General features: G+C 34.9%; 1 protein-coding gene across 2 annotated transcripts in view; it reads left to right on the top strand.

Annotated features, from left to right (window-relative positions):
- Positions 1-2,104: 2,104 nt before the first annotated feature.
- LOC149772993 (serine/threonine-protein kinase Nek9-like) overlaps positions 2,105-27,624 on the top strand; it is a 183,278-nt gene continuing 157,758 nt past the window's right edge. For both annotated transcript variants that reach the window (XM_089946952.1, XM_089946951.1), the window contains exons 1-8: positions 2,105-2,262; positions 6,385-6,562; positions 7,560-7,612; positions 7,992-8,062; positions 11,088-11,193; positions 14,283-14,332; positions 20,155-20,236; positions 21,233-21,337. In XM_089946952.1, coding sequence (XP_089803078.1) covers positions 2,122-2,262; positions 6,385-6,562; positions 7,560-7,612; positions 7,992-8,062; positions 11,088-11,193; positions 14,283-14,332; positions 20,155-20,236; positions 21,233-21,337 — 786 coding nt within the window. In that variant the 5' untranslated portion in view covers positions 2,105-2,121. The remainder of the gene's footprint in view (positions 2,263-6,384; positions 6,563-7,559; positions 7,613-7,991; positions 8,063-11,087; positions 11,194-14,282; positions 14,333-20,154; positions 20,237-21,232; positions 21,338-27,624) is intronic.

The following is a 27,624-nucleotide window of genomic DNA, read 5'->3' as shown; positions in this document are numbered from 1 at the left end:
TAAAGATGTTAATAAAAATCAAGACCGATTTAATACATCAGTTATATAGTGAAATGAATAAAATAAGTTTAAAATATATTTTTTTTAAGTAATATTTTAAAAATGAGATAAATGGAAAACATATGAAAGAATTTGTTGGACTACACCCAAAAATAGACTCTGGTGTATTAAATAAAAAAGAATAAAATAAGAAATCAAATTGAAAATATCTAAATACATAGAGCTGAAGATACTTCAAACTAATCTCTAAACTAGAATTCAAGCATGAATTAAACGAATGCACATTTTTGGAGAAAGTAGACATGATAATCAGATGTTTAATATAAAAAGTAAATCAGGATTACATGAAGAAGGAAAGTTCACCAGCATTTAACTCAAAATGTGCCAAAGAAGGAGTAATGAGTAACACTTTCATATATGGATAAAAAGAAATTGGAAAAATGAGATATTATAAACAATTATATGAATGATTGAAATATATACTCGTGAAACAATTTTACAGTTATAATACATAAGTATTATATATACAAACTGAAAACAAAACCATATTTTTAATTCTTAAGCAAACTAATTTAGCAATAACAATAAATGAGGGAAGAGTTTTTATTAAAATAATATGTACAATATTATTTTTATTTATTATTTACATTAAATACTTTTGCACTTGTTTATGAGACCAAAAATTTTTATGATTTTACCACCTAAGCAAGTTTTTCATTTATTATTACCACTACCCAAATCCATTAATTTATAGCAAAATAAACCAATAACATTTTATTATGAACAGTTTAATTTTTTCATTGAAATTGATATGCATATTTAATTGTTATGTATATTTATTGTTATATATATCTAATTTGTACTGTGCGCTTGAACTTTGTCTGTAATTGAAGATAGAGGCCTACCTAACAACTCTCATATTTGTCTTGTTTTTAAATTATAAATATACTATTTAGTTGCCAAGCCTTGAGTATGACCTTAGATGGTTCTGGAGTGAATTCGTTTATGAATTGATTGGAAAATGACCCACATCCTGGTCATCTTAGTGTGTCTTAAGTTTTCATATAAGATTCAAATCAATAAGATTCTTTATTATATCTTAAGATCAGACTGTAGTGGGATCATTTTTGGTTGTGTTCAGTCATACATTGAGATGAATTATTTATTATAAATTATTCGTTAAAATTATAAAAGGCTCATTGACATTTTGTACTAAATTACTATTTGTAGGGATTATTGTGATTTCCTTCAAAAACCTTTTGGATTGTGATATATCAGGTCTATTGGTATATCAGCACAGTCAAGTCTATTGGTATATCAGCACAGTCAAGTCTATTGGTATATCAGCACAGTCAAGTCTATTGGTATATCAGCACAGTCATGATTGGAATTCATCGTGGAACACTACGGGAATTCATTCGGAACGCTCTATACTTTTGAACTTGTGATACAGCTTTTAGGATTATCTGGGATTTAATTCATCATATTGTAAGTTTCTCTTAAATTTTCATTTCATAACTTAGAGAACAACTTTTCTTGTTGAATTTTACTTAACTTGTTGATTTTGCTTTTCTTCTTATTTAGTTTAAGACATAAGAGTCATAACAGAAAATATCACATTCTTTTAGATTAATCGTCTGAAACATGATAGATGTCTTTAGCACTGAAATATAATGACCATCTTTATCATTTATGAAAAATATTAACATATAAAATAATATCATGAATTACTTTTTGAAATTATCTTTTAAAGTAACATACTGAATTGCATTTTTTAAATGAACACCTGAAATACTGCACTGTCACTTTTTTGATATTAATATCTAAATTACATCTTGCATTACGTTTTTGAAAGTACCTTCTGAAATAACACACTGAATTACATGTTTACCTGCTACATTGTCCGCGTGTGTGTGTGTGTGTGTGTGTGTGTGTGTGTGTGTAAGCTCTCTGCTGCACGGCTTTGCTTGATATGCAACAACTTTGGAACTTACTTGCAATACAATTTATTACAAGAGTATCCTCCCTTGAAAGGTTTTCTTGATCGGAATATTTCCTAACTATTCGTATAATATCGGTGGATAAAATCCAAAGTATCCTAAAATTCGTTTTGTTTACAGTATGGCAGCCAGTGACAGTGATACGTCCGATAAGGCGCAAGAATCGCCGTCTTCCCTTTCAGAACAAGAAACATCATATCTTTATGTCCGTTCTCTTGGAGCAGGGGCATTTGGAGAAGCAAATCTGTATAGGAAAACCGAGGTACAAGACATGCGTTTAAAGCAGCTGAAATCCGCCCGGTTTATCCTATGATGTGGTGGATGAGCTGATTTTTCTTATTCTTTTTCATTTTCCCCTAGTTTCGAGAGAAGAGCGGACGATTTTTATGTAACATTCACATTGTCTGTATATTTGTGCATATTTCAGTCCTGCCAGAAGGGTATATTGTTTCCTTATTACTTCACTATTTTACATCAAATTTGCACTAAAAGTGCATCTGATAAATGAGTGTCTTGAACCAAAGCTGCGTCACTGTGGCCACTATTTAAAAAACAATAATCAAAGAGGACTCCTGTCATGGTTATAGCTGACTGAGCACTTGACTAAAAATGCCATAAATTGGTATATATGCATTTCTGTGGTAAATACTAGAACGTTATGTTTTGGACCTATTCTGTGCCATTTATTAGAATTACTAAAAAGTTGCAGCATCATGCAGCGAGGTTTGTCAGTGTTTTTGGGCGATTGTGAATGTGGAGATATGGAGTTTGTGATTGGGATGTTAAAAAAAACCTAACACTGCCCTCCTTATGAAAGTGGTTGGTGGCTTGGTGCTTAGTTTTTCGTACAGGTCATTTGATGTTGGTGTCAGAACATACTGTTTTATTCCCATTTGAAACCACTTTTTTTTGTACCAGACCAATCCCAAGAAGCTGCATTTTCTTTAGTTGTAAAAGTTCCATATTACATTTTGCCAAGAAAGATGACCATTTATAGGCTTGATTTAATTTCATTGATTATAAGCAGTGATACATATGTGCCCAAGCTCAGGCTATTGATTGTGTCAACAGATTAACACCAAGTGTTTGTGCAAAACTAGGTCTTTATTTACTGTAACTGAACTTCTTCAGGCAGTGTGTACACTTGCATGAGACCACTCTGGTGGCCTCATGGTTAGAGCATCCACCCCTGATGCGGGAGGTGGCAGACTGTTGATCATGTCAACATAGTAACACCATGCATTAATGCAAAAACAAGGTCATTATTTATTGTAACTGAACTTCTCACGGCAGTGAGTATGTTTGCAGGAAAATGTTTTAACATACAGTTATGATGATATGATTAAAGGAATTATATATTACTACATAAATGTTAAGGTAGCCATTTGTTTGGTATGGTCAGTCTGGTTTATTTTATATGACATGATGATTTTTTCCACTTTACTATCCAAGATGTTGTAATAATTATGTGGGATAGCACTGCATTGAATCTCAGCATATCAGAAGAATGTGTTGTTCTCAAAAAATTTTTGACTGGTTGTCAGTTAATAATTTAACAATATTCTTGTAGTACAGTAAAAACTGTTATAAGCAAACTCTGCTATGAGCAACCACCTGTCATTTCCAACCACAATTATAATGCACAGGTCGATTTTATTATATAAATGCTCTGTTATGAGTGACCCCCTACAGAATGTGACCAGTGATTGCGATGTCTTGGCGAAATATGCATTTTGACACTGCTGTGAACAAACGCATTGCAAAGATCGACATCACTGACCTTGACTTTATCCTTTGTAAACATGAGAGATCAGGGTACATGTAGTATGCAAACAACACTCCAGTTGAACAACCATATAGCGAGATAAACACCACTAACCATCATTTAATCCTTTGTTACAATGACCGCATAAATAGTAAAGATTGTTCTAATAAGGTATTTATATAAAAAAAATTGGCTGGCTACCAGTTTGTGAAATTTACAAGTCCACCATATGGTGTCATATGTAAACTGCAGTAAACCAGACAAAAGTACATGTCACTAACTGCCACTGTAGTGCCAAAGTCATGTGAATAGCCAGTAAGATTAACCATTTTTTCATCAAAGGGAGTATTGATGGACATACACTGTCAATTTAGAGGTTTGTATTTTTTATCTTTGTGAAAACCCACACAACGCCAATAGTCTTAATGTCCTTGTGAGAAATCTTTTGAAAGGGCTTCAGTGTAGGGTTGAGTACATCGTTTGTCTTTCCAGTCAATCCATAATGCCTGGAGTGGGGTGGGGGTGGGGTGAATGAGCTCTTTGTCTTTAATACTAGTAAGTGAGAATCATTTCCAGATTCTTTTTTTTTTTAAATTTCTTTTGTTACAGTATTTCACTGAGCCACCATCTGTTTATTTTGGTGCAGATGATCACAACCTTTGTTTATCAAGCTATAACACATTTGATTTCAACTTCATCTCAAAATAATTGGCACAATGGCAGAATCTCCAATAAAAAAAAGAAAAATTCTAACACTGGAAGAAAGAGTTAATGAAGTCATTATTATATGTTGTCAACAGTCACTGTAATTAATGATTATTATTGCTATTAGTAAGATTTTAAATTTGCACCTCATGCATTAAATTTCATTTCAAAGCAATGCTGCCATATGTATAGAAAAAAGTGCTCAAAGAAATTATTTTTAGACACATGTCCAGGGCTGGTGACTTTAAAAAAAATCACAAACCCAGACTCCAGTTTCAATATGCCCAAAATTTCTCTTTTTTCTAATATTATTTATCCCTTGTCACACAATGTTGCAATTGCTACAATTCAAATAAAAATTAAGTAGGGTTGAATTTGAAGGTAATGCAAGTCTCATTAGTGTTCATCACTACTCTCACTAGAGACTGGATGAACAAAATTCAAATGCATTCTCTGAGCAAATCCTTGTCAGAAATGAGTTGCCGTATGTCGATATGTTGTTGGCAGTATGTGCAAATAAATACTTGACTTCCTGCCCCCCCTTATTTTTTTGCTGGCATGTTTCACAAAGTACAAGTCTGTCAACCAGGATTTCTGTAATTTACTTTTGTTGGGCTTTGCTGATAGCTAATTGCTTCCTAAATCAGCTTCAAAAATTAATCACACTTGAGCACTATTCTGACAAATGAAATGATCATGTTTTGCATTTTATACATGCAGTACAAATCTGGCTTCAAAGATTCATTGCCTCTGTTCACAAACTTGTTAAAAATCTATAATACATAGGGTTTAAACATTCGTATTCAAGGCAGTGATATGCAATACATTTTCTTCTCCTACATGCATCAGACATCTCATTGATTTACTTATATTGAGTTGTTCCACTACCAGATCTTACTTATGTAAATTGGCAAAATGGGCTCACCCACTGCAGTCTTCAAATACATCTCATTTTTGATTCATGGCGAAACACTGGTACTGCGCATAAAATACTTTGAGTTACTTGCATCTTTACAGCAAGACATTTTATGAGCAAAATCAAGTCCAAGACTTTGAAGCAGAAGTAATATTGAAAGATCAGCATTTGGCAATCGCAGAACATTTTGTTTTAGAGCAACAGAACTCATAACTCTTTCACTGTGACAAACTTTATGAGAAAATTGTGTGTGAGATTCCTCATCTCTACTGAGTATCTCTCCACCAGCATAGATGCTGAAAGGCTGTGCACCATATAGAAACAGAAAATTTCCAAGATTTATAAAAAAAATTAACCTATTTTGGGACTCAAAATTAATGCTAATCTGTGATTAGTATATTTGTAAATGGATCATTAAAACCCTTAAAACTCAAAAATCTGTTGCATCAAAATAATTGTCCACCAGTTGGTATCACAAGTTGAAAAGTCTTATGCTGGTTGGTGAGTTCTGCATGTAACCTGAACTCAAGCTGCATGGATCAAGAGTGAATGATCCTATTTAAATACATGCTAACTGTGGTTTGGGATGCACCACAATGGGGGTCAGTGGGGAATTTCAGGAATAGAGAGGTAAAAGTCTTGTTTTCACATGGAATTAAAAGTGTGGATTTTATGCAATGACTTTGATCTCTAGTTCAAATACCAGAGCAAAATGACATTTCCTTTTGAGCAAATATTTTAAGACTTTTCAGCATTTTTCCAGTTTTGTCAATATTCATAATATTTTTTCCACTAGTTCATTTATAAGATTCTGTTTTTCAGTGCAAGGAATCGATTTTCTTTAATTACAACATTAACTGTTGCTGACAAATAAAAATAATTGTCTGCTAATGCCAGTGGCTTATAGCAATATTTTCTCACCCTGTAAATCCAACAAAACATATATTGTATTTTCCCAATTATTAAAAAAAGTGCCAAATATTATTTTTCTGATTCAGGACAACAGTCTGGTGGTATGGAAGGAAATCAATTTGACTCGACTTGGGGAGAAGGAGCAAAGAGATGCCATGAATGAGATTGAAATTCTATCCCTTCTTAATCATGCCAACATCATAACATATTTTAACCACTTCTTGGACGGGGATATACTTCTCATTGAATTAGAATATGCAAATGGTAAGCCATTTTCATGTCCAGTATCATACCATGTAAAATCAAATAGATAAGTCCATGCAAGCCAATGTCAGCAGGAATTTGGCTGCCTTAAACAATAGCAACATAATAATAATCAATATTTGTCAACAGGAATTTGGCTGCCTTAAACAATAGCAACATAATGATAATCAATATTTGTCAACATGAATTTGGCTGCCTTAAAGAATAGCAACATAATGATAATCAATATTTGTCAACAGGAATTTGGCTGCCTTAAACAATAGCAGCATAATGATAATCAATATTTGTCAACATGAATTTGGCTGCCTTAAACAATAGCAACATAATAATAATCAATATTTGTCAACAGGAATTTGGCTGCCTTAAACAATAGCAACATAATGATAATCAATATTTGTCAACATGAATTTGGCTGCCTTAAACAATAGCAACATTATAATAATCAATATTTGTCAACATGAATTTGGCTGCCTTAAACAATAGCAACATAATAATAATCAATATTTGTCAACAGGAATTTGGCTGCCTTAAACAATAGCAGCATAATGATAATCAGTATTTGTCAACAGGAATTTGGCTGCCTTAAACAATAGCAGCATAATGATAATCAATATTTGTCAACATGAATTTGGCTGCCTTAAACAATAGCAACATAATAATAATCAATATTTGTCAACAGGAATTTGGCTGCCTTAAACAATAGCAACATAATAATAATCAATATTTGTTCAAACTATGACATTCTGAAGGACATTGATGAAGACTGTCTTAATTCACATGACTGACACTTTTTTTTAAGTTAACAAAAAAAGTTGCAAGATAAGCACTGTTCATGTTCTGCCTTAACTTTTCTACCTTATGTGAACTGTCATGCTAGATACTCAGACCTGCATGGACAAAAATTGGTTCATATGTCTTCAGTTAGTAACATCTCTGGTAGGCCATTAGGATATCATTAAGGGGAAAGACTCAGAATAATCTTGAAATAATTTTTCAGGTGGCAATCTGGCTCAGAAACTTCAAAACCAGACAGAACTTATGGATGAAAGTGTAAGTATTGATACAATTTATCATGGTATAATTTACATGACTTGATCAGGGAAACCATCTTAAGTCCATACATTATGCAACTGTCTTAATAGTTTAAACATAATATATACTTATATCCAGCTACAATGTTATAATCAGTGGGAGATTAAGAACAATTTAAAAATGTTAGTGCCTCTCACATGCTCTTGTGATTATACAACCATTTTTAGATTTTATTTAGAAGAGATAAAATATAGAATTTGATCAGTTAATGAACAGTAGTAATTTTTGTTAACTGAATAAAATTTGATGTGTTTTAAAGAGGATTTTGTTAATGAACAAGTTATAAAATCTCATGTGACAGGGTTTATTACAATGCTTAATCTGATTTTTTTTTCAGGTTGTAAAATGGTACTTGTTCCAGCTAGCATCAGCTCTTGATCACATTCATCATTATGGCATTATACACAGGTATAATTTTGGCTTGGGCTTTTGATATTGCCATGACAACACTTTTCAGGTGTCACACTTCTTTCAAATTGTACTGGCTGGTGTGTTAAGGTTTTTAGCAGATGACGACTCATTGATGTGATTCGATAGTTCAAGAGTATATTGTTTTTCTTGGGGTTTTGTTAGAAATGAATTCAAATCCTCACTTAAGAATAGATAAATTAGCCTAGCATACACTGGATCAAATATAGATACATATTATGACAGTCTGATTAAAATCAGATCTCCACTATTCTGGGTGAAGATCTGACAGTGACTGCTTAGGGGTCATGTTCTGGTGACCTTTGAATTAGCCAATGGAAATGCAGCTTTCAGAAATTTGAAAGTTAATCAGATAGATAGGCACACTCTGATGCTCATCAGTTCTACTGCTCAGTCTCACAAACGTGATGATGTAAGACTTCATCCAATTGGCTGATAAAATTTGTGATTATAATAATAACATAGGTCACCAGAACATGACCCCTGCGTGGTCGCTGTCAGATCTTCATGCTGGACAGTGGAGATCTGATTTTAATCAGATTGCATATTATTACAGTTATGGGTTTTTATTTTTTGCTAGGCCATGCATTACTGGATTTTCAAAGTAAAATAAACGTGATAACTCACTGGAAGGAATTACAAGAAATAATTTCACTGCCACATCAGTAAGAAGATAACTGAGAAACTCAAAGTTATGCTTAATTGCTTCTGAATTGAGTTCAAATCCAAAGGCATGAATTTTTTTCTTAATATGCTTTTTTACTTACTTTGAAATGGAAAGGAGAATTATGTAACTATTTATATTTTCTGTGTGAATAATCACAAAACACAGCAGAACAAAAATAGTAAACCAGACATTTCCTGGGATTCACTTAGAAATATGCTGCTTCAGTCTGCTATATTGAACCTTTTGCTAGCCAATATGTTTGAGCATAAAATAGATTGAAAATTTGCTCTCTACAAGTGAATATTGGATATATTTCATCTCGTGATAATGAGTTTTTCACCCATGAGACCCTTGAAGCAAATATCCACTATTGAATCTGAATTGTCTATTAGGTAATTGTAAAGTGTGAATCCATTTTTTAATATAATATTATAAATATATGCATGTTGAAGATACTTAATATAGCAAACAAATTTAGATTGATATTGCTTGTTAAACAAAAGATATGCTCTAATGAACTGCATGTATGTGCACATATATCTATCTATCTACACACACACACACACACACACATGCACACACACACACACACACCTCCCTCAATAACTTACACACAGCAGGGTCCAAATACACAGACCACAATATAGGTGAGATGGACAAGGGACTTTGACAAATTAAGAAGTAGATGCCATCTCAGCTGGACATCAGCAGTGAGAAGGGGTGTGGGTGCAGTTAGTGTTTAATGGTTTGATACCCATTTTATGATCACGTTGGGAACAACTGTCAATAAAATGCTTTTTCTAATGAAGTTGTTTGGTTTTCTGTATAAATTACCCTTATTTTAAAGATAACCAGCCTCCAAAAGATCATTAACTTTATTACTACAAGAGGTTTCAGCATGCACACACATGTGTAATTAATCATTTGCATGTGGAAATATCGGAATGTTATTGTCAGTTCACAAATAAAATGACTAAAGTTTTTTAAAAACTAAGGACATTTAATTCATGAAACAACAGCTGTCACCATCAAAACTAGACTCTTTTTTTATTGTTCTGTTAGTAAGATATTGATACCAAGATGTAATTGTAAGTACATGTAATAGTAAAATTTCTGCTCATCCATGTGCAAACCTTTGAGTGCCAATTAGAAATTTTAAGTTCACTATAAACTTTGGATCTATCTTTCCTTTGAATTGTGTCTGTAAAACAATGATTTTCTAGCACCAGATTCTCCTTTCAATAGCTTTCCATGTTATCCTTGATCAAATTTGTTAATTAGTAGGATTGTTCATTTTAGATTTTTAGAAAATTTGTTACCTACATAGAAATATTTATAACGGTGTTCAATTGGCCAGATGAACTGAGATGATTTGACACACTACTGTGACTGCAGGCTCTTATGTGGATAGGATTTGCATGTCTTAACTTTTTTTATCCAGACTTTTTATTAGCTAAAAAAGACATAATTTACTTGATAATACAAAGCAGGTCTACTTTTAATCAATTGTAACAATGCAACAAACACTGGCAGAAATCAGAGATCAAACATGGTTTGCACTTAATTAGATTCTCATCAATGCTGATGGATGTAGCTGGGTATAGTAAATTGCAACTTTTCATGTTAAAATACAATGTTTCCAAATTACCAGTTCAAAGATAGAACAAAAACAAATTTCACTTGACAAAACTTATTGAATTGGTACTGGTATTTATTACTTAAAGTGTTGCCACCAGTAGGTATTACTGACATTTTCTGAATTCATGAATGAATAGAAAGGTCAAATATTGCATTTGTGATTACAGTAAAATATTATCTCATATCATTATTTACAGTGTACTGAGAGTTTTTTTTATAAAGAAAATTTAACAAAATATATGACTTCTTATTACAAGATGAGAATTTCATGATGCTTATTCAAATTTCTGGGCACCGACTGCCATTTTTGACGATAAAACTAGAGCTATGAAAAGTAACATTAACAGTTTAGATCATGATTTTCAACATATAGAGACCAGTTCTGATGATATTTTCTGGAAAGAAAAAAAATGGGATTTACAACTGACCCCCACATAGTAAGCGTGTTCACAAGTTATCAAAGGAGGTTGTGTGTGTGCTAACATTGTCTTTATTATTAGTTTATGCCAAAATGTATTCAGGATTTTTAGTCAGTATATTTTCATCAGGAGAAATATGATATATGCATGTAATATTAAAAGCCATTAACAATTTTTTCTAAATTTTCGAGACATAAAATCAGTCTTCAAAAAAATATATTTTGTTAAATGTTAATTGCACTTTATCAAAGCAGTTGAGGCTTCTATTTTTATATAACAGAGATGTGAAGACTTTGAATGTATTCATGACCAAGAGTGACCTCCTTAAGTTGGGCGACTTTGGAATTTCAAAAATTCTTCAATCCAAGAGTGAAATGGCAGAAACTGTGAGTATTAAATTGATGCATTAGCAACATGTGTCTACATTACATAGTACCACCAAAGAAAAGGTATGGGTGAGTGGGTGGGGAACACAATTACATTTGTGAAGGTGTACTTTTCAGTGTGATCTTAACCAGCCTTAGAGCCTCCAGCTCAAGTGGTCACTTTAGCCATAGTTGTCAGCCAACCATAGTAAAGTTGAATATGGAAGTACCTGAATTAAGGTAGCTAGAACAATGTTTCAGGTGTAAATAAACTTGAATTTTTAGAGGAAAAGTGACAGTAGTATTTATGAGGTACACAAAGGAAGATAATGAGGAATGTCAGTGTTATAATTAACGAACTGCAACTTTTTGGGGTTTGAAAGCTACAGTAACAAAAACATTTATACTATACTTTGTAAATTATTTACCCTATCAAGCTAAAATAGTGTGTGGTCTTTTTGTCTCTATGCCACTTTCAGATATTGCCTTCAGTTCGATTTACTGATATCTGATGCAGTTTTCACTGTTATTAGCATATCAGAGATGCTGTCAGATTACACAGGTGTGTACACTTTAACAGATTTGCACACTTAGAAAGAAATGAAACATGAAAACTCCCATAAGTTAGTTAAAAATTGTGCATATATAAACGAATGCTGTGCTGTATACAAGTTTTTGATTTAACGGTTAAGATAAACAGAATTTCCACAGTTCACTGGTATGGTATCATGGAGGTCTCTATTCCAAAATGTATGTGATCTGGCAACTCAGTGTATTGTGCTAGAACTTATATCCTAACATTTGAACAGCCAAGTTTAAACAAAAAGGGTCATTTTTCACACAATGTTTGAGAATATTTACACAATTGACCTCCAGTATTGGTGCTGTGATTCACATGCATTTTCTTGAAAATATTGCTCTCATTACTGATTGGATGGTTATATTTACAGTGGTGTTGTGAACAAAATACATGATATGATGTATATCTATTTGATCCTAAATGAAAATATATACATCACAACATTTAATTTGAAAAAAGATTCTGTTATTACTGAAGAACATAAGAAATGGTTTCAACATTAAGCATTTAAAAGGAAAAACTGATCTTAACCAGTAGAGCATCAGACCCCTCGCGGGTCTCTTGTTACTGTTCAGTATTTATAGGTTACTGCATTTGTATGGGAAAATATGAACGAGTTTTCGGAATGAATACTGCACGAACTTGTGAGTGCAGTATATCCTTCCGACAAAACTCGTTCATATTTTTCCATACAAATGCAGTAACCTTTTTATTATATGCTCATTTTTTTATTCTACCTAAGGTTTAACTATATAAACAAAATACACTATTAGAAACAACGTAAATGAATGAATGCCGTATTCCAAACTAAATACACAAGCGCAGATTTGACATTACAAAATGACATCATTATTAATGCGCACATAGCTCCGCCCAGATAAATTTGAACTTAGTCACGCGGTCGACATAACTTTCGAAAGAAAATGGCGTGTCTAGTTAAAATTGAAATTTGCAGTCATATTGTGAATGAATGCACACTGCAACGACTATTTTGGTATTTTGTTTTGATTCGACGAAGGTTTGTGATTTTGGACTGGATTCATCTGTGCAAATTATACATGAAATACATCAGACTAAAGTGGCGCGGGAGAAGCATGTTTACGTCTGCAAATGTGTTTCTGTTTCTGTCATTGAATGTTTGAAATCATAACGTGGGAAAATATGAAGTCTTTCAATTGCAATTTTCAAAAAGACGCTATGGATTTTAATGTGTATTTCATTTTGAGTGCAGTAAGGAGGATGCAGTTGCACTTATCATCAAAATTACAGCACACTTTCGAAATGTGTAATCCAGATTGAAAACCTATGACATGGCTCATGTAATTTGGATTTGCAGAATGAAGAAAAAACATTTTGAGGAAATTCAGGATGTAAAACTGTAAATATATTTAATTTTGCCATTCTTATCACCAGATAAAGAATACAGTATATTCCTTGTCACTTGTATATTGTTTGTAAGGACATAATCATCTGTCTTTTATATAATGTAGCTAGCCTAAATCCGTAGCAGTGTATCAACGTGGAATGTGCCAAAGCAGCTGGTTTTTTTTTTTTTTGCAGTCCACGAAACATGTTTTAGTTAATTCAGAAACAAATTTAAATAACCACAACGTAAAGAGCCTCTTACGCGAGTGTATATGATTTGTTTACAAATCAGAAGTGCTGGTGTCTGTGTCATTGTTTGTTTACAATAGAAAGTAGTTCCTTTATTCACGTGAATGCTATATGTGCATTGTCGCGCACGTTCAGTATAGGGGAATACTGAACGATTCCGACAATGTAAAGTTAACGGGGAAAAAAATGAGCATATAATAAACTGTACTCCTTCATTAAAATTCTGTCTTTGGAGCCATAGAGTGTACTGCCTTATAGATGAGTTCAGCTTGAAGTTATGTTCTTTTTATGGTAGGTTGAAGTTTTCACAAGATCTCACATACAATTTCACTGACTTTATTTCAGTAATATTGCAGAAACATTTTTATTCTCATTTTCTAATGTAAGATTTAAATTGAAACCAGGTAAGATTTTGCCCAGTCTCTCTGAGAGTTTATACTCCTGTGATACACAAAGGTAAAAATTGATGTCATATTGATTACTTCATAATGTAATGATGATGTCATTTCAAATGTTAGTCATCCTGTTCAGTTATTGGTAGTTTACTAAGCTAGACTAAAGTACTATTAGACTATCTTAAATGTCATTTCAAAAGTAACATCATTTTTGATTGGTTGAAACAAACTCTTGAGCTGAATGTCAAGCTTAAGAGGCTTTTGATTTTATTTTAAGGCTTGGATGTAAAATAATATTGATATGCATATTACTCTGATTATAATGTATTTATTAAAACCCTGCTTAATACAATCCCTGCTTAATTAAATTCTGTTTTTTAAAGTATGTATCACTGATCTCCTGAGTTTTGTTATAAACATGCCTCATTGTGTTTGTAAAATAGGAAGACAAATATATATTCATTATTTTTGAAGGAATTACATCTCTTCAAAATCTGTAACTTCTTTTTCTTGACTTTCAGTTTGTTGGAACATTGCTATACATGTCCCCAGAACTTGTTAAGGGTGATAAGTAAGTATAAAACTAAAAATAAATATTAAAGAAGTGAATTTTAGACTGTTTATGTTACACTATGTGGTGAGAAAGCAAACAATCATTTGACCCTTATAGATCACATTTATAATTCCAGATAAGTACACAGTACATGTACATTATATGTAGAAGAACACGCTTACATAGTTTATTCAAAACTCTCCCCACATTTCCTGATATTTTCCATGTTTAGAAAGACCTATTTTTTAATGAAGCCATCAGTAAATAAAGATAAGCAGGCTGAATTTTTTAAGCAAGCATTTTAAAAACATGACATATTTTGTACTGTGAATACACATGCAGATTCATCCATGAAGCCAGCAGGGCCTGTATCCATTCAAAATCTCTGAATGACCAGATTAATTTTTATTTCAGATTTTTCTCACTCATTTTGTCACATAACACAGTATTGTTAATTTAGTATAGGTGGGATTAATCAAACTTAATTGCTTAGTTATTATTTCTTCTATGTTCCTAAACTTTAGCATGTTTTTAGTGGCAATTCCGAATGTAGCCAACTTCGCGAGCAGCAAATTTTTAAAATTTGTTAAAAAAGCAAGTTACTAAATTATAAGTCTGTGACATGTGATATTTACTTGATGTATGCTTTTATATGAATAGATTTATTTAATTTTAGAGGTCATAAGTAATTAAATTTAAAACTTAACTGCAGTGTGAAAGACAAATGGATTCAGTTTCCATAGTTCAGGTCAATGAGGTTTAACATAACACGCATTTTTCATAGGGGCCAAGTGGTCTAAATCACTCACCTTTGCTAATCACTGCCATCTCACCTCTGTCCATGAGTGTTCCGCTTTTGAGGAAGGCCAATGTGGGAATGTGAGAAAGCTTGCCAGTAGCTTCCCATTGGTTGGTGGTTCTCACCGGGTTTTTCATTTTCTTCCTCCACCAGTTATACTGGGTGCCATGTATAGTCATCTTGCACTGAAAAATGATGTTAATCCAGAACAACAGCATTTTGTATGCTCAAGGTCATTAAGATGATATCAGGTCTGTGGGAACATGGACAGTTTCAGTTGTGGGGCAAACCTAACAAATATACCCAAAGCAATTGAGAAATTGTTAGTAAGATCAATGACATTCTACAACATAACTACTTTTATATTAACACTTATATTTCATTCAAGACAAAAAGTACAACAATAGGTCTTCTGGCATCTGTTTTAACAGTCTTCTGGCTTCTCAGCTTCCATGGATCTCAACCAAGAAAGACTAGCCTTCCTTCAAATAGTTCTAGTCACTGATATTGTACATTGCTTACAAAAAAGCAAGATTCATGGATCCACAGACATTTCAAGTCACAGCAGTGACTCCCATCAAACTTTAACCTGGCTTTCTACAGGACATACTGATCATTAATACTGAATTTCCAGCTATCATTAGAGACACTGAAAGCCTTGGAATGTTGGAACCTTCCTCTCTGTGCATGTCCTGCAGATCCTTTCTCAGCATGCAATAAATGTTTGACGATGTCTTAGAGATTGGCTCCATTCTTTGCATGGTTTCTATTGCTATATTTCAGTAAATGTGCATAGCCTATTCCCTACATTGAGAACCTTGCCATGATGCTTGCCCTCAACATTGCCATCAAGCTTGCCCTCAACATTGCCATCAAGCTTGCTCTCAACATTGCCATCAAGTTTGCCCTTAGAGTTAGTATAAATGCATGGCATATATATTCAAGAATGCCCTAGCACCATAGCTGCTTTCTTCAGCCTCTGACTTGCAGAAAGAGATGCATTCCTATCCATGTCTGTGATGCTAGTAGGCTGTTAAAAGGCCAACCTCAGATCACAACCTCTATCTTTCAGCCACATATTCTGCAGCCAGATCGAATCAGTCAGAAAGCAGAAATAGGCAAACCTTGTGCAGGCCCAGTGACCCGGAACTTGCCTTCTTTCCCCAAGAAGGATCTAATAAGTACAAAGGACTCCTCTAACACATTGAAAAATGTTCTTTAAATCCTGCTTCTCATTGATGACAATTTCCCACATTAAATGATGACAAGACACAGGAAGATAAGGACAGAGTTTGACCCAACTTCTCTTTTCAGTAGACTTCATGCAGAAAATGTCCATACCACCCTTTTCAAATGTGCTGGTAAAGGGAAACCTTCAACACTTCACTACAGAATGGGAGAGACTCAGCCTTGATGACTCATGGCTCATGCAGGAATTAAACATGCTCCTTATGGAAAGGGTGATGGAATTTATTTGTATTGGGACTTGTTTTGCACATTTCCGAGATCTAGGCATACTCAGCCAAGTTGAGCATGATGATCCTCAGATTGGTCTCCAGTGCCTTTCAAAGTGGAGATCTTGCTTGGGTCTCCACCAGTACCATGCCTCACTTCACAATTGCCTTAATGTCTTTGAGACTGAACTACCATATTTGCCAGCCTATAAGTCGATGCAGAGTATAAGTCGAATCAGCAAATTTGGCAAATTTCCCATCCTTCATCTTTCTATAAGTTGGTGCTGAGTATAAGACAAGGCCAGATCAACACCACAGACTGTGTTTTTCACTTTGTTCCACAAAGCATCATGAATTTTATCATACCAGTAACTCAGTTACCTCTCCAGTCGGGATCATTAAATGTAACTAAAAGTACCTATTTTGTTTCACAAGAAGTATTTTAAACTTATCATGTACTTTTAACTACATATAATGACTCTGACCTGAAAATTGATTGAGTTATAGATAGCATAAAACTTGCGATGCTGTGTGGAATCAAATTATAATAACTACTGGTTTCATAAATGTTAAAAGTATCATTGTATGCTATTTCAGGTTACCAGCAATAGGGAAATTGCATCATTAATACTATAATGCCTTTTCCGGTGGGTTGGGGAGGGGAAGAGAGATACAGAAAAAGATGCATATGTATTCCATTGCATGTTGTTTTTTGCACTTTGTGATCAAAGTAAAATATGGTCCGATATATGAGAGAGAGAGAAAGTTCAGCTCTTTGTGGAATTTTTTGTTCTTTTTTTTAATTTATTGCCCCCGTGTTGCTGAAGCTTTTGTCAAAGAGAGAAAACATTAATAAATGAAACAGAAAATATAAACTATAAAATTTCATACCATACTCCTTCAGGATTTAAATATTCACAGTAGTTATATCCATATAGTCTCCATTAGGTTAAATCCCAAGAATGACCATTTTGCATGCTGTCTGATTTTCTTTTCAAGTATAATAACCTCTCCATTCCGAACAGTTCAGATTTTGTTTAAAGTGCATGTACTCTACTGTACTTAGGCTGCAGTTATTTTTTATATTTGCTAGATGTACTTTAAATTGCTGTATTAAATGAAAACACAAACACACTGTGATGAAAGATGGAAGTTTTTTAAATGAATTAATAAATATATGTATATTCTCTACAACATATACAGTGTGATTCTTTCAAGCTCTAAACATGCAACTCATTCAATTACTTAAACATTTGTTATATGTGAATGAATTGTGACATTAGGAAACCTTATGACATACAAAAATAATTCATACAGTCATTCAAAAGTTGGAAACAAAAATATGATTGATATATTCATAAATTGTAAACACATGATACAGTAAGACCAAGATGTGATTCGTATAATCTCATGTAATAAAGAGTCATATAATTTAATGTAATAAAGGTCAGATTCATATAATCTCATGTAATAAAGGTCAGATTCATATAATCTTATGTAATAAAGGTCAGATTCATATAATCTCATGTAATAAAGAGTCATATAATCTCATGTAATAAAGGTCAGATTCATATGATCACATGCAAATCGATGTAACTCAATTGTACTCAAATGTACTAAGTGGAAACACAACATATATTCCATGTACTCAATTGAAACACAGCATAATCAATTGAAACAAACATGATCAATTGTAATAAACATAACAATTGTATCAAACATATGACTCATGACTCATATAGTCATTTGTACAGCATGTGTACAAATGACAACGTATGACTCATTTAAATACTTGTAAACCTTCTAAACCAGAAATTTTGACCTGGTTCACATGCCCATTGTCAAACTTCACTTCTCCTGAATTCTTGGGTTAGCCCGTACTTGTATTGGCCAACCCCCAACCCCCTTCATGGATCCACCATGCACACAAGTTTACAGGTCAACACTTGCGTCCTTGTATGGCCTTGATGGTTTCAAATGCTTCCATCCCCATACAGACATACAGACAGCCAGACTGACAGCCTGATACACCTGAACACACAGCTAAAATAAAACCAAACTGGTTGTAATATGTATGGAATTAAAATCTATAAATGCATGCTACTAAATTAAACTCCTAATAGCAACTTGTAACAATTCAAAAGTTCACAACGTTTCAAATCTGTGTAGTGACAAAGGCAACATTTCACACTACATCATTAAAACTGAATATGCTTCACATATTTGCAAATAAAATAAAATGTAACTCTTACCCCTATGGCTGTAGAATGAAATGAAGAGCATACACTCCTTGACAATATTACAAAGATCAGTGTGTTGATTGGAACAGAAACTTGCCTTAAATCTACACGAAAATTAGTATTTAGCAAAGGTGAAATATCTGTGCATCCTGGGCTTTTTGTGTCTTTCACTGCAAGTGATTTATCATGAGATGCATGTTAGTTCAAATACTTAACTAGAAAACAATTATCCACCCTAGGTAATGATGTACGCATGTACAGTGAAACTGATCAAATCGTTCTAAGGCAAAACCAAGTTATTTCTTGCCTTATTCTATGAAATATTGAAATGATGTAATTGAAGGCAGCAAAAATAATCTTTGAAAGGGATAATATTGTTTTCATTTTAAACAAAATTTTGGTTCAAACTGTGTGTCTTGTACCTTTTCTGTTTGTTTCCAGCTTTATTTTCATTCAGTGTATAAGTTTGTATATTAATCACCTATTAATAAATCATTCATACATTCATTCATTCATTTTGTTCATTCAGTCATTAGCATTCTCTGTAAAATAACCGTACCACTATGAAACCTCATATTATCTTTATGAAAACTGGATTGTAGCTATAAAGGGAGATGATAATATGAAAACTGGATTGTAGCTGTAAAGGGAGATGATAATATGAAAACTGGATTGTAGCTGTAAAGGGAGATGATAATATGAAAACTGGATTGTAGCTGTAAAGGGAGATGATAATATGAAAACTGGGTTGTAGCTGTAAAGGGAGATGATAATATGAAAACTGGATTGTAGCTGTAAAGGGAGATGATAATATGAAAACTGGATTGTAGCTTTAAAGGGAGATGATAATATGAAAACTGGATTGTAGCTTTAAAGGGAGATGATAATATGAAAACTGGATTGTAGCTGTAAAGGGAGATGATAATATGAAAACTGGATTGTAGCTTTAAAGGGAGATGATAATATGAAAACTGGATTGTAGCTTTAAAGGGAGATGATAATATGAAAACTGGATTGTAGCTGTAAAGGGAGATGATAATATGAAAACTGGATTATAGCTGTAAAGGGAGATGATAATATGAAAACTGGATTTTAGCTGTAAAGGGAGATGATAATATGAAAACTGGATTTTAGCTGTAAAGGGAGATGATAATATGAAGACTGGATTGTAGCTGTAAAGGGAGATGATAATATGAAAACTGGATTGCAGCTGTAAAGGGAGATGATAATATGAAAACTTTTGTTATGAACGTTCTGTTGGTGCTAAAAATAACACAGCCTAATCCAGCATGTCTTACTGAACCATGTTTGAGCCAGTGATATTCTGTTGAATTTTCTTTGTTTCAGGTATGATTATAAGACAGATATCTGGTCTCTTGGATGTGTTGTGTTTGAGATTCTGACACTCACACGAACATTTCAAGCATCTGTGAGTAGATTTTGGATATTAATAGGCCTGTTTAATATTTTGGATATTAATAGACTTGTTTAATATTTTGTATATTTCAATGATGAAAAATTATGTCACATATAAAGTCAGTACTTAAATTACCATGTCAGTAAAGTAAAGGTTGATACCTCTGATTCAAATGTCAGTGTATTACACACAATCAGTGAATTGTGTCACATCAGTGTATTATATAAAATTAGTGAATTGTGTCACATCAGTGTATTATATAAAATCAGTGAATTGTGTCATGCCAATGTATTATACAGAATCTGTGAATTGTGTCATGCCAGTGTATTATAAAGAATCTGTGAATTGTGTCCTGTCAGATTTATACAAAATCAGTTAATTATGTCCTCTCAGTGTATTATATAAAATCAGTGAATTGTGTCATGCCAATGTATTATACAGAATCTGTGAATTGTGTCCTGTCAGATTTATACAAAATCAGTGAATTATGTCCTCTCAGTGTATTATACAAAATCAGTGAATTGTGTCCTATCAGTGTATTATACAAAATCAGTGAATTGTGTCCTGTCAGTGTAGTATACAAAATCAGTGAATTGTATCCTATCAGTGTATTATACAAAATCAGTGAATTTTGTCATGTAGGAAATATAACCTTATAATGATTTATTTAATGTGATGTTTGTTAATTTTGTTGATTGATTGCAAGCTTTTTCTTTGTTATGTTTATGCACAAAAAATAATTTAACCGAATCAGTTTTGTATGCTTTGAATTTACTAATGGGGAGGTACCAGAATTTCAATAAGCTCTTCAATGAACTGACAGGACTCCTTCCCCAATTCACACATTTAAATTCAATTGAAATTTATATTTTTTCCCAAGCCATGATAGTTTATACCCAAGAAAATAGATGAAATCAAGTAAAAGAAATACTGTTGTCAAATCCTGTAGAAATCTTATGACATCCTACCATGTTTGCAACTCCTGCTCAATTTTTCTTGAATCTGCAGAACCCACTTCGCCTCGCTAATGTGATAGTGTCAGTTGAGCAGGAGGAAATTGATGGCAGATATTCACAGCAGATGAAGGCCATAGTTAAACACATGCTGCAAAAGGTAAATAATTTACAGAATAATGAATTCTTTTTTATTTTCCAAAATACACTTCAAATTTTGGATTTTGTATTCCTTCTTCAAAAACTACTGATAAGAGCCATTGCAAAAATCTGGATTTCTTCTTTAAATATGCTACCCAATCATAATATCTTGGGAGAACTACTACTACCTGGAAATCCAGCCCCCATTTACTGCTTTTAGCTAAAGGGAGCTTGAAGTTATCTACCAACTTAGGTTATAAGGATTGGCAGCAAATCCATGAACCTCTTGGTTACTACTTCTGCTTGTGCCAAGAAGCAGGCTGTGTCATGAGAGACCTTGCAAAAGCCAGAATCTTCTTGGAAGATATACCTTACAAGTTACAAGTTTTTCACTTATAAGGAAAGTATGCTCCGTCTATATTTTTCTCTTCCTATGCCAAGAAAGTTCTGTCTTTACAATTTTCTTACACTTTGTTGTTGTCACACATTTTTTTACTTGCATGGGGAATTTAAGTGACTTCACATGAAGTTCAAGCTATAATTATTTTATGTACATGCAACTCTCCAGTGCTTATAGAAAAGTCCTAATATATGTGTAATTTTCGATGATTTTACCTGTACAGGCAGTCATTGGGCTTTTTTCCCTACAGGTAATGGATATTGTTGCACCTACAATAATGAGTACAGGTAAGCTCTCTATACATGGTTGACTCAGTCGTGTCATGTTCATACATACTATAGGTGTCACTTGAGTAACATTTTTCTGCATAGGTAATTCATATTTTTAAGAGCACTTAGCCTGTGTGACTTCACAAGATAGGTGCAGGCTACAATAACTTTTATATGTTTGCATGTCTTTATGCTTTTGAAAACTCTTTATATATGTATAATTCCATTGTTACTGGTACATACATGTGAGTTTTTTTTTACCTAGGCATCCTAATATTGAGACACCATGCTTCAATGATTCTACCTGCACATGCCATCCTTGACCTTCCCTACAGGTGGTATTGTAATTAAGATCATTTGCTATCACTATTTTCTAGATAACCATCATTTGGTACAGCTCTGCGCCCACTCTGTATTCCAACAAGACAAGTACATGCTCACTGGTTTGTACCTCTCCTAATTACAGGTGGTATTGTCATTATATTTTACCTGTATGCTTCATTGCTTTGTTAGACTAAGCATTATTAATTTCTGGGTCAACTTTAAGATTTAGCTCTGCACCAACATTGTGTTCAAAAGACATTTGAGGACTTCAGTTTTATACATTTGGCTCTATTTATTTTACAGATTAGAACTAGGGGCAAAGCACAGTAATGCACAGTGAAGGACAAAGATGTCATATGTCTGCATGCTGACCTTTCCTCACTGAGAATTTCTGGTAGACAATGAATTTAAGTCAACTCTTACCCTTCAGTCATGAAGCACCGGACATCAACATGCTCTGAAGCAGATCCGCACCTAAGTCACCACCACAGGACTCAGGATTATTGGCAACTCCTATTGGCCTTGCCTCCTCAGTGTTCAGCTCTATTTCTATTGCAGAACAGCAAGAGACAAAGCTAACAAACAGCCAAGTTCTCTCTCACTCAGCAGGCACATGGACCAGTTATGTTGATCAAACATCCTGTAACCTGGTGATCCTGATGACATCCTATCCACATGATGGCCTATTTCTGTTTTCACTGGCCTAGGCCATATACTGTGGATCATGAGGGACTGAAACAACAACTAATAATGGCTTATTTACCAGAAAACAGTCTGGCTTCCAGTTCATCAAACTCAACCCATGTAGGCATTTACGAAGACAAGTCTGACCCATATTCAGTTTCTCAACACTGCCACAAGACAAGACTCCTTAATCAGCAACTGCCTGGAAGTCACAGTTTCTAAATCAGGGAGCTGTACGAGTTTAGTGAATGGCAGACTTCATCATTCTTTGCCAGTCTCAAGCATTACATAAGACTTTTGCCTTGCAATCAATTTCTGAGCCTCCATGGAGGAAATTTTTCCACCTTTGATCCCGGGAGTTCTGCCCTACTCCTCCCACCCCATTAACAACCTGGACAGAGCTACAGCATCTGTTGATCTTATGATGAAAAAGGAAGAGTCCAACTTAAATTACCTACGCAGTCTGGGAGAGTTACAGACATTCTGACCTGCCTTCGTCATCAGTTACTAGATTTGAGCATCAAAACCTTCATCATCAGTTCTACATTTGTCATACACCAGTATTTCATTTGCAGTCAACACTGATATTGCCACTTAGGAAATGACAAAGCCACACTCCATATATATGGTTTGGACAACTTTTTGATAACTTTCTGCAGTTATTGTGCAATATGGTAGCCTCAGGTTCCATGTTGGACTTGATGGCTCTCTTCCAACGGTTGGATTGCAGCTTGTCATCTCTCACTTTGAATTTCTTCAGGGCATGCAGGGAAGTTGGTCTCAAGAGTAGTCTGAGTACTGAACAGGTCCAATGAACACACATTGGATAAGTCCATAACCGCACCTACAATTCACAATTGCCAGACTCAATACTCTCTACCTCCACTTTCCTTAAGGATCACACAAGGCCAAACTATGACCAGAACCTTTAACCTCGAACCTTCTGTTTAACATCCAGGTCGAAGAAGTCAGCATACAAGCCATCAGCAAAACCAATTACCCTCTCCACAACCACATTGGCAATACAGGGATATTACAGGAAATCAACAAAAAGGCCACACATAGGACACAAACCTTTGAAAAGCTGTCCTGTTGGAGCTCCATCCTGCAACAGCCACAATTCTTGCAAACCAAAGTGGATAAAACACTGAAAGGGTTTCAACATTCATTTCTACATTTCTTCTCCTGACAGCCTCCTCCCGTAAAAATGATGTCATCTCCACTTCACCCTTTCCACACATCCTGGTCAGAGGAAGGCTCCAGTTCTTCACTGCCAGATGGGATAAGACTCGACAAATGGTTTTTGATGGACTCTGCATCACTTTCAACACTCCTCATCCTCTGTCTAGAGTCCCAACAGTTACAAACATCTCAACAGACCCATGCAGCAAGAAAGAAATGACCTTCTCCAGAAAAGGATGCTAGAACTCATTTAAAACACAAATTCTCCTGGGTTTCATTCCAGACTTTTATTGATCCTAAATGGCACTCTGCATCTGGTCAGTGACCTAAGCACCCTCAATCATTTCACTGTAGAATTGTTGGACAGAATGAGGACTTCCTTGCCATATAAATATCCCTGCCACCAGTGAATGACTTTCACAGTGATGGTCATCTCTAGAAAGTTGAGGCTAAATATGTGCTCTGAATTTGTATATGATCTTATTGTAGATGAACTGCAGGAACTTCCTGTAAGCCTTGTGAATAGGGACATGAAGGTATGTGTATTTTAAGTCCACACTGATTGTGATGTCTCCTTCACCATGCACACAATCAGGGCATCATCTGTGGAATTGGGGCAACATAACTTGGCTTACACCAGATATACCTCTGCAAGTACAACCACCAAAGATTACAGTCTGTACCAATGTAAGTTTGAGGGAGCCCACGTACTACCATTCTTTTGGGATGCCAGCAGTGCGTGGTCTCCATTGGAATGACATATGCACATCAGTATTCTGGAGATGGCAGCCATTATGAAAGCATTACACTGGTGGCAGAAATGTTTGCATGGCAAGGGAGTCCTTATTCTGTCCATCAACTCTACAGTGGTGACTTATCTCAAAAGATAAGGAGGAACCAGGTCTCCAGACTTTTGCATCCTGGTGTAGGACTTTCTAAAGTGGTGTTGTCACAAACAAATCCACATACAAGTTCACCATATACTGGCCAGAACATTCCTCTAATACATATGGAATTGCCACAGTTTTCACTCAGACCCAATGCAACTCCATTCGTGGACCTGTTTGCAACAAGGTGGAATACCAAACTCCCAGCCTTTGTCTCTGAAAACCCAGATCCAAAAGCCTGGGCAGTCAACACTCTGTCAATAGATTGGAATGGCCTAGAGACATATACCTACCCTCCAACACTTCTGTTTTTAAAAGTGATACAGAAATCAAGAGAATCTGAGTGCTGCCCTATCTTCATTGCACCACTCAAATGGGAGAAGTTGTGGATCAATGACCTCATCAGTCTTGCAGTGGAATCTCCTTGGAAAATTCAGATTTTCCCATATCTACTCTAACAACCACAAAAGCAATTATTTCATCCCAACCCAGAGTTACTGAACCAGTATGTCTGGATAGTATTAAACAGTCCCTCAGAAATAAACAGTTCTGACAATATTTAATGGAGAGAATTGCTCAAGCAAGAAGGGCCTCCACTTTGAAAGCATGCAAAGGCAAATGGCACGTTTTCACCAAGTGATGCAAAAATGAACAAGTACTATCTCTCTTGGAACCTATACCACAATAGCTAACCTCCTCCTCCTACCTCTCTTGGAATCTATACTGCAATAGCTAATCTCCTCCTCTGACTCTTTAAAGAGAGAAAGTTAGCACTGAGTATGATAAAAGGTTACTGCTCCACAATTGTTGATACCTTTCATCATAATGAAGAGAAGATATCGAACAACACAAGGACTTATGTGACCTTCTCTCCAGCTTTAAGCATACACAGCCAAAAATCTTAGCCCTGTGCCCAAAGTAGAACCTATCATGGGTATTAAACTGGCTGAACAAGACACCTTTAGGACAAGCATACACAGCCAAAATTGTTAGCCCTGTGCCCAAAGTAGAACCTATCATGGGTATTAAGCTGGCTGAACAAGACACCTTTAGGACAAGCATACACAGCCAAAAATGTTAGCCCTGTGCCCAAAGTAGAACCTATCATGGGTATTAAGCTGGCTGAACAAGACACCTTTAGGACAAGCATACACAGCCAAAAATGTTAGCCCTGTGCCCAAAGTAGAACCTATCATGGGTATTAAACTGGCTGAACAAGACACCTTTAGGACAAGCATACACAGCCGAAAATGTTAGTCCTGTGCCCAAAGTAGAACTTATCATGGGTATTAAACTGGCTGAACAAGACACCTTTAGGACAACTTTCAAGGGCATATCTTTCATTCAAGACCTGCTGCCTCATGGCATTAGCAGCAACATGCAGAACTAGTGAAATACTTGCCCCATCAGCAGACCAAATTAAAGGTAGTTCTGACAAGACAGGTCAGTCTTACTTATGATGGCATCCTCTTTCATTGCCAAGAACATGCTGCCTTCTGTGGGTAACCAGACTTTTGTCATGAACCTCTGTCTAGTCTGGACACATCAACTCAAGGCCTCCCTACAAGACCCAGATCGGGCTTTGAAGAGGTACCTTAATAGAACAGAGCTGCTGCATTGAGTTAAGATTTTGCCTACTTTTAACTCACAAGAAAGAACAGAAGGATATTCCAACACTGACTATCTCATCCTGGATTAAGTGGGTTATTTGCTCAGCATATGAAGAATTAACCCCAGCTCAAATGAATTTATTACGCATTTCAGCTCATGAGGTTAGAGCGGTTACCATCAGCATAGCCTTCGACCAGAACTGTTCTCTAGCCGATATCATTCAAGCGGTGGCATCGTGATCGGAATCCTCATTCTCTGGTTTTTATCTCTGAGATCTGTGATGCCAAAGGGCCCAATTTGAACTGGTGGGTCCTATATCCGCAGCTCAACAGGTCACCCTTTCAGGTTGATCGACAACTTCTTAAGACATGGCTTCATGACTTCTGCTGGATTTGCAGGGGGAAATATTTTCCTGTTTGAAGCCACCCTCCAACAGGTGGAGTCCCCTGCAGTCAGGTTATCTAGAACCTATCTCACATACTTTATGGGACTGGAGGTGGTATCTCCAAGTAAGGGGATGTACCTCCCTCCCCTTCGTACCTATTCTCCAAAGGTATTATGATAGGGTAACATATTGAAAGAAGAAACCAGTTTTTCCTAGTAAAATATGTTTCTTCAAGAATACTTACCCAATCATAACATACATGCACTCTCCCAACCTCCCCACAGTTATATCCATGGAGAGCATGCCATATGCTCCAATACTAACTGAGAGGTTCACAGATTTTTCAGCCAATCCTTATACTTAGGGGAGATCACTCTGCCTGACCACCATCTAAGTTAGCTGACAACATTTACCTGTCTTTAGCTAAAACTAGTATCTGGGAGGGCTTGATTTGCAAGTTAGTAGTACTTCTCCTAAAGTATTATGATTGGGTAAATAATCTCAAAGAAACGTATTTTACTAGGAAAAAATTGGTTTCATTATGGCTCTGCATTGGCCCATCTG

Source organism: Sinohyriopsis cumingii, unplaced genomic scaffold (assembly GCF_028554795.1).
Source record: "Sinohyriopsis cumingii isolate HCF-2022 unplaced genomic scaffold, ASM2855479v2 utg000938l, whole genome shotgun sequence".
Classification (NCBI taxonomy): domain Eukaryota; kingdom Metazoa; phylum Mollusca; class Bivalvia; order Unionida; family Unionidae; genus Sinohyriopsis; species Sinohyriopsis cumingii.
Note: the sequence above shows the minus strand (reverse complement) of the source record. Positions and strands in the feature narration are given on the sequence as shown.